The 8,142-nt window shown below is 48.8% G+C and overlaps 1 protein-coding gene across 1 annotated transcript in view; it reads right to left on the bottom strand.

Moving 5' to 3' along the window:
• ZER1 (zyg-11 related, cell cycle regulator) overlaps window positions 1–7,585 on the bottom strand; it is a 12,725-nt gene extending 5,140 nt beyond the window's left edge. Inside the window, exons 1-8 of the mRNA XM_009998915.1 lie at window positions 7,321–7,585; window positions 6,043–6,193; window positions 5,341–5,777; window positions 3,616–3,792; window positions 2,479–2,593; window positions 1,867–2,013; window positions 1,429–1,602; window positions 554–771 (exon numbers count right to left, since the gene is read on the bottom strand). Of these exons, the coding sequence (XP_009997217.1) occupies window positions 554–771; window positions 1,429–1,602; window positions 1,867–2,013; window positions 2,479–2,593; window positions 3,616–3,792; window positions 5,341–5,777; window positions 6,043–6,193; window positions 7,321–7,478 (1,577 nt within the window). The 5' untranslated portion in view covers window positions 7,479–7,585. The remainder of the gene's footprint in view (window positions 1–553; window positions 772–1,428; window positions 1,603–1,866; window positions 2,014–2,478; window positions 2,594–3,615; window positions 3,793–5,340; window positions 5,778–6,042; window positions 6,194–7,320) is intronic.
• Between the last annotated feature and the right edge of the window lie 557 nt (window positions 7,586–8,142).

The following is an 8,142-nucleotide window of genomic DNA, read 5'->3' as shown; positions in this document are numbered from 1 at the left end:
GTAGGGAACCTACTTGGTATCATTTTCTCTAAACCAGTGGGACTGGTTATGTTCAGCGCTGCAGGTATTCACAGAGCTGAACTATGTCACAGTCCCTGAGCTGTTGAGTTTGCAGTCAACTCAGTTTTGATCTGTATGACCAAGTTTGGAAAGTAGTATAACCATACCAACATGGTGGCCTCTGCAGCCCTTTTTCAGCACTTTGAAAAAGTGAAGAATATGACATGAGTTGGGAAGCTGATACAAACTCGGGGAGATGGAGAAGTAGCTGGTCACAAGGTGGTGCCAGGTCTGGAAATGATGTGATGTGGTGAAGAAGTAAGGTATAAGGTTACACTGCTTCCCTGCTCTCCCAAACAGCCTGTCTCTGAGGTCATGACTTCTAGTGCTGGCAAGCCAGTAAAAGATGTCACAAGGGTTCTAGGGGAGGTTGGCACTGCTGGGACACTAGTTCCCTCCTGTGATACTGCATGGTTGGATCACTGGCTGGACTGCTGCAAGGGAGTTGTGCAAGTTTGGGTTAAGGATAAGGAGACACCTTGGGACCATACCAACCATGACAAACCCCATCTTGCCCACAGCTTCTTTGTGGTCATTGTCCACCTGGCAGACCAGGGCGTTGCAGAGGTGCACGGCGATGCGCTGGATGGACTCATCCTGCCGGCTCTGGTTGAGGATGTTCAGCAGCAGCTCGTTCACTCGGCGGTACTGGAACTCCAGCTCCTCAGGAATGCTGAAGTTACACAGTGTCAGGCAGCAGTTTCGCTGCACCTGGGTTAAAAGGAAGCAAATGCTGGGCTACAAAAACATGGACCTCATGACCTCATTTCCTTGGTACTGCAACCATCTTCTTGCTTGACTACAACCACCAAAACGTGTTACCCTCCTGTCTAGTGCTGTGCTTTAGCTCTGTCAGTACCCTCTTCTTTCTGCCTGTCACTCATGTCTCACAGGGCTATACAATCCCCCAACACCCATCACTTTCCAAGCCAGTCCCTCACTCCCTGTAAGCTCTCTATGCAGCAGTCCCCATTCTGCAACCCAGTGGCCTCAAAACACCAACCAGCTCCCAGGAGAGTGTCCTGGGATAGTGTTTCTTTCTGTTGACTCAACACCCCCAACACTTGCACCCTTTTCACCCCACAGTCAGTGCTCGGTATCTGTGCTGCGTGTTGTGTACATTCTTAGAACACTATCATCAACAGTGATAATAGCAAGGCTGCTTCTTTTCTTCCCCTTGTTGTGGAGAACATCATGTGGAGGAGTGCCATGTAATCCCCACCACTGAGTGAAGGCAAGGAGCAGATTGGGGCAACAGCTGCTCTGGTGCCTCTCTTGACTCACAACCTGGAGGTCCAGAAGACCAGGCTGAGGACTTAATACAGGGAGGGAGGACTGTGGGACCCAAGGACTCTGGGCTGCTCTTACTGTGACTTCCTGGTAGGACTCCATGCCATTCAGCACCACCTGGATGACCTGGCGCCGCAGCTTTACGCTCTGCTCCATGCGGTACTCGGAGTTGGTCAGGTAGAACAGCGCCGCGCTGCCCGTCACCTGGATGTTTTTGTCATCCTTGTGGCACTTGAGGGCTGTGATCACCAGCTGCAGAGAAGCAACATGAAGCTTCAGTGCCACGGACTTGCTGTTGAGTCTTGGTGTGACTGTTATGGCTGTTACAAGCCTGCAAGGAACGTGTAGCCCAGGGATTGCAGGAATATGTGTATGATATGAAGGTACCCCGTTCCTCTGTACTGCTGAAACTTTCTCCAGAATGGAGATCCAGATATGGAGTCCCAGGGTGAAGAAGAGACTGGGACTGCAAAGTTTCCCTTGTGAGAGGGAGGTAGATGCTAGGGTGGGGCTCACCTGAAGGGCTCGCAGCAGCTGGCTGCAGCGTTCGATGCGGGCAATGTCAAAGAGGAGGTTGATGGCCCGGGAAGTGATTTCTGGCCGGTGCTCAGTGTAAGCCTCAATAGCATTCAGGACTTGCTCTTCATTCTTGTCCCCACTCACCTGGCAGGGGAGGAATAAAAGCAGGGAAGAAATTATCAAGGAGGAAAACCACCACAAGAAGGGAACTCTGAGGGTAGATTGGGAGGGTTGAAGGGTACAAATTCCCTCTGCCTTGCTAGTAGGATTAGGACCAGTGTGAGAGCAAAGAGGCTGAGTCACTTCTCAGCCCAGAGGGGCAAGAAAAGGCACCTTTGGGGCAGGAGTGTGCTATTCAAAAGTAAGACTCCCATTGCCTTAAATCCTCTTGTCACAGACGTCCTGGTCCTTCAGGCAGGATGATTTTTCCATGCCCTTCTCGGAGGCATGCTTTTTAACCCTTGTAAAAGCCATATGGGTACAGGCCTTGCCTTCTGGCAGAGCCTGGCTGTCACACATGAAACCCTGAACATTCTACTGGCAGCCAGTAACACCCATGTTCTTTCAAATTCTACCCAGTGCTTGTCAATATTCTTGCAGCCTGGTTACCTTGTAGGCTGGAATATGCGTCAGGCGGCAGAGAGACGTTTCAAAAAGGCCCAAGAACTGGAGTGGTCGTTTCAGACCCCGGAAGGGAGCAATGCTGCTCTTTGCTGGCTCAATGCTGAGGAAAAAATAAAAAAAAGAGAGATCATTCATGTCAGGACTGTGTTTTTTCAGGTGTCTCCTGCCACAGAAAGAACTATCAGCTCTGCATTCACTGTTACTGCGATAGCTTGATAGCTGCACTTCAGTTCTGTGCCAGGCAGCTCCTCCTAAACATTAGACATTCATCCCAGGTGGTCCTGAATGAAGGGCTAAACGTTCAGCAGTTTTTTTTGTGCAGGCAGAATGCAGCTTTCCCAGGTAGAATTTGTCTTGGGAATTGTCTATTTGCAAACTGGACTGCGCATCATCTGACAGCCACACTAGTCTGCTTTGTAATCATGCAAGAACACTAGTTTTGCTGCCATATTCCTTACAGACCAAGGGCCAGTATTTTTTCACCAGCTCTGGAAAGGAGCCAGTACTGTCCCACTTGTGGTTTTGTTCAGGGAATAGTAGAGCAGAGTTCTTGGCTGATCTGGAAAACCATACCTCTAGGTATTGCCCCTACTGAAGTGCACCAGGACTTTCACAGGTTGATCTGCACAGTATCCAGGTCAAATCTGAAAATCTGCCTATAGGTTCTAGGGTTCCTAAATCACTCAGCCCTCCTATGAACACTGGTCTACTGACTCAGTGTAGGAATGTTTTGCCTTGGAAGAGCCTGGATTTCAGTGAGGCTTAGAATGTTTTTGTGTAGAAAATGTGTGAAGGACTCTGGAGTCCTTTCAGAAGAAACAAACTGCTGCAAGGAAGAATGCGTGTGGAAAAGATCTGAAATATTCCTTCAGATATGTATGGGAGGCAGACTGGAGGAATTCTTTATTACTCTTAGAAGTCTTTACCTGTGTTACATTCAGGAAGCATTGCTGATTTCCATTCCAGTCTTTAGCATCAGAAGAAACCAGCAACAGTTGTGTGCTGCTTTTTAGCATTAATTAGACCTGTGGAATTTGGAAGCTCAGAAAAGGGAACTGTTCTCAATGCATCTTTGACTGAACTATCCACCCAAGCAGACCTCAGTAACTGCTGCTTCCTTACCTGGTCTGGCCCATCTTCTCCTCCATGCTGGGGATAGTGCAGTTCTCCAGCATGGTGTGCCCTGAGATGTCAAGGGAAGTGAGGTTAACCAGGTTTTCCACAAACAGGTTTAGAACCCGCCGGGTCAGCTTGAACTTGTAATAACTGGACAGATGGTCTCGGGAGATATCCAAGTGCCTGCAAAGGACAGAGAGGAGCTCAGGGCTTGGAAAGCATTAGCTGCAGCTTCTGCCTCTCTACCAGAGGAAGATGACAAGCCAAGTGTAATTATTATTTTCTACATCTATTTATTATGATTATTATTTCCTTCACAAGATACAGGAATGTGGCTCTGTAGGTCTGGCAGTGGGATCTGCCCCTGTGTCTAACCAAAGCACACAGATACCTGGTAGAGGTCTACTGAGAATGGAGCATAATTCATTATTTGGCCAAACATGACAAAGGGAATTGCTCCAGGCTCAGGAACTGCCTTTCCCAAGCTGCATCCCAGCAGCCACCTGCTTGGTGATTAAGATGCACTAGAGGATCTTTGCATCCCTGGAAACATATGTTGCCTCATCCCACAAATTAAGTTACACAACTTTTTGTCTGTTTCACCAATCTTGATTTTTTTTCCACCCCAGGCTATTATGCTGCCCTCTTTTCATAGAATTATAGAATGATTGAATTTATCTTCAGGTATTTAAATGCTTAAGCTCTGGGGAGACCCTGATGTTCAGGGAGTGGTGGGATAAACTGACGAGCCATTGTGTGTGGGGGTGGTCCCTTACAGGACAGGGGCTGCTCTTGCCTGATAAGACCCTTGGGAGAGACTTTTCTAAACTGCCTAAGACAGAAGCCAACATCCCACTTGCAAAGAGTGTTTTCTACCTGTCGTAGACCAAGTTTCATTGCAAGTGACTGGGAGTTTAAGTACTTAGATTTAGAAAATGCTGGTCAGGATGTTTGCTGAGTCTCCCAGGCCATTCATTAACGGTACCCCCTAGTGCCTGCAGTTGGTGGAGATGATACTGCAGCCACAGCAAAGCATCCTTCAGGTGAACAGCAAAGCCCTTCTCTTTGCCTTGGGAAGTCCTGGATCCCTTTCATGACCCCATTATGCAGACTGAATAGCAACTGTCCCAGCTCTGTTTCAGGAAGTCCTTTCACTGTTAGGTCGGGAGCGCCTGTTTGTTGATGCTGCTGGTTCCCCTGGTTGCACCAGCCACACACACTGAGCTCCACAGAGCACAGCAATCAGCCTGAGCTCGGAGGTTTTCCCAAATTTACCTCAGAGCCAGGTTTAAACTTCAGAATTTCTGTCTGACAAGTGGTTTGGAGGACTGAGTTTCACAGTGCGTTAGTACAGGTTTGCATCTGTAGTAACTATTTTGCCATCTCAGGTATTGTTGGATGTGGGGGGTTGGTTTGGTTTTGTTGGGGTTTTTTTTGGTGTTGTTGTTTTTTTTTTAGGGAGGGATGTGCAGTGGTTTTTGTTTTTTCCAAGAGGGAGTTTCTGCTAAGTGGTGTTCTTTGGCAAGCAAAATGCAGGCTGGCTTTAGACATCTCAGGGGTGTTTGGTCAGTCAATGAGTCACCAATGAGTTGGTGGAAAAGTTTATAACTTGAAACCAGCAGTGGGTGGCTCTCTGTTAGCAGGCAAGCAGACCAGTCCTAAAAGACTGGTCCTAAAAGACCATCCCTATCAGTGGGAAAAGGATAAACAAGGAAGAGCAGATCTGCTGACCTGAGCTTGTGAAGCTGTGCGATCACCTGGATGTGCTCCTCTGAAAGGTCCATGTTGTAAAGCACTAAGGAAACCAGAGTGTCCTTCCACTGGGTCAGAAATCCCACATCGTTCAGCTGGATCCCAGAGAGATCCAGAGCTGCCAGGGAGGCCAAAGGCCGAAGCAAGGTCTCCACGTTGACCCCTTCGATCAAGCGGCCCAGGTTGAGGAAGCGCAAGCGGCTGAAGCCTTCAAAAGTAAAGTCCTTGACCAAGACCTGGCGAGTGGGGTTCACCAAACAGTCATCTTCACAGCCCCCAGGGTTCTCTTCCTCGTAGAAGATATTGCAGCAGCCAAAGAGGCTAAGGGAGATAAGCGTGTGGCTGAAGCTCACCAAGGTTTGTAGGCTCTTGGCCGTCAGCTTCTCGCAGTTAGTCAAGTAGAGCTCAACGAGATCCTGGAAGAGGGGAAATCAAAGTTAGAAAGATGTCACAGGTAGAGTGCCCACCCCATTTGCTACACCACCTCCCCCTGGCAGAGCCTGAGACTACATATCACCAGCTTCACCAGTGTCCCCATTCCCTACGGTGGCTCTGGGACCTGAGAAGGGAGAAGCCGAGGATCTCCCAAGGAAAATTTGACCAGTGAAGGATGGAGTCTTGGGAATCTCTGGGATTCTAGCTGGTGCCCCTGCAGCAGTGCTGCTGTCAGTGCAATACCACCTGCTTCCTGATGGCTTCCAGGTCCTGGTCCTGCACAATCTGTTCCCGCAAGTGGATCCGAGCCAGCCGGGTGCTCCGGGGATCTGAGAAGAGGGTGAAGAAGCTTTCGTGGGGCTCAAAGATGCTGTCTGTCTTCACCAGCTCCACGTACCTGTGTTGGGGTGATGGTGTTAGCACAGCACGACACCAAGGCTCAGCTGCAGCTCTGGCACCTTCACTGCTTACAAAGAAACGTGACCAAGTGCCTAAGGACACGCAGACTCCCTCCTGATCATCCAGAGCAGCCTTTGGGGTTAGGGGAGCTGGCCTGTTACCCAGGAACTACCAATCCTTAGGAGAATCTGAGGCAAAGATTTGTGCAAGGTCAGTGTGTGTTTGATCAAACTGGATTCTGGCAAGCACAGAATGTAGGATTTCCCCCCAAGCTAGTAATTGGATTTGCAGGAAATTAGCTGGCCAAAGTTCTCTGCCAGACTTTGTGGGCAGGAGTTCAGCCAAGAGAGACTGTGATAGACAAATTATAAATCCCCAGAAACAGGTTTCTTTGTAAAGCTATGGGAGCAGCAGCCTTAAAAATGAGTATCTCTTAGCACTTTGCACTCTTATATCTCTGGTTTGAGAGACAGTTGTGATGCTACTGTGGTGGGAAACAGGAAAGCTCCTTTGTTGCTTTCTGGTGTTCTTGGAAAAAGCAGTGACTGTGTCTCACTCTGGGTTTACCTATGTGGAAATGGTGATTTCCATGGAAACTAGAATGATAGCCAGCAGTACAATAACCCCTGGGGACACTTCCTTCTGAAGTTAATACAAATCCTTATTTCCAATATGAAGATCAATTGGAAAAAAACCAAAACAGCAGCCTTATGAATTCTTCCCCATTTTTTTCCCCCTTTCCCATCTTTTTAGTGAACTATACTGTCCCTTCCCTGAGCTCCTGGCTCCTTCATCATAGAATGGTTTGGGGTGGAAGGGACCTTCAAGATCATCTAGATCCAAACCCCTGCATGGGCCGGGACACTTCCCACTAGACCAGGTTGCTCCAAGCCCCCCTTGAACACTTCCAGGGATGGGGCAGCCACAGCTTCCCTAGGCAACCTGTTCCAGTGTCTCACCACCCTCACACTGAAAAATTTCCTCCTCATGTCTCACCACAATCTCCCCTTCTCCCGTTTTAATCCATTCCCCCTTGTCCTCTCACTACAAACCCTTGTAAGAAGTCCCTCCCCAGTTTTCTTTCCCCAAACCAGATGCCAGCTTCTCCACAGGCCTGACACATACTCATTGACAAGTTTGTCACAGATCTCGCTGGGCAGGAAGATGTCGGGATGGAGCCGGAGGGTCTCGTTGTCCAGCAGGTAGCAGAGAGTCCCCTCCAGGTTGCGAAGGCAATAATCTGTGCACAGGGTCATCAGTGACTCAGGGCTGTCAGATGCCATCTTGAGGGAAGTTGTGGGAAAGGGGAAGAGCAGAAGGAAACTTTTGATTCAGTAGATCCTTTCCTCAGGTGAAGTTCCAGGATAATTTTACGGGGACATCAGGACAGCTACAAGCAGAGGAGAGGGGGCAAAAAAAAAAGAGATGTGTTGGCAAGTGTCCTGCCAAGCTGTTGTACCAGCAGGATGTTGATAGTTGTATTTACAGCCCACCACTTGCTGACCTCTTAAAGAACCTGCAGCACTTTGGCCTCTCTGGCAGTCTGTCCTTAATCCTTTGTTGTCCCCACCCTCTGGGGACACTGTGGGAATGAGTTAACATGAAACATGTTTGGAAATGAGACTGCACGGGGAGAAAACGTGTCCTCCTTGAAGGGGTTATCTGGCTGACCAAGGGCCTCTAGAGGGGAAGTGGCAGAAACCACATATCTTGGTTTCCTTCAGGGTGAGTTGGATAAAGCACCAGAACATTTACTGTTGGGATGATCTTGTACAGTCCCAGTGGGATCTGGTGGCCCCATACCTTGTGCCTGTCATTCTCTTTGTCATCCTTTCAAGTGGAACTTGATGTGCAAGCTGCATGTTTCTCTGTAAAGCCAACCCAGAAGCTTCATGCAAGCCCTTGAACTAGCCCGTGAAGTGGATCAGAAGCCAGAGGGAAATGTAC

Source organism: Chaetura pelagica, unplaced genomic scaffold (genome assembly GCF_000747805.2).
Source record: "Chaetura pelagica isolate M959 unplaced genomic scaffold, ChaPel_1.0 scaffold405, whole genome shotgun sequence".
Lineage (NCBI taxonomy): Eukaryota > Metazoa > Chordata > Aves > Apodiformes > Apodidae > Chaetura > Chaetura pelagica.
This window is presented reverse-complemented; position numbering and strand designations above follow the sequence as displayed.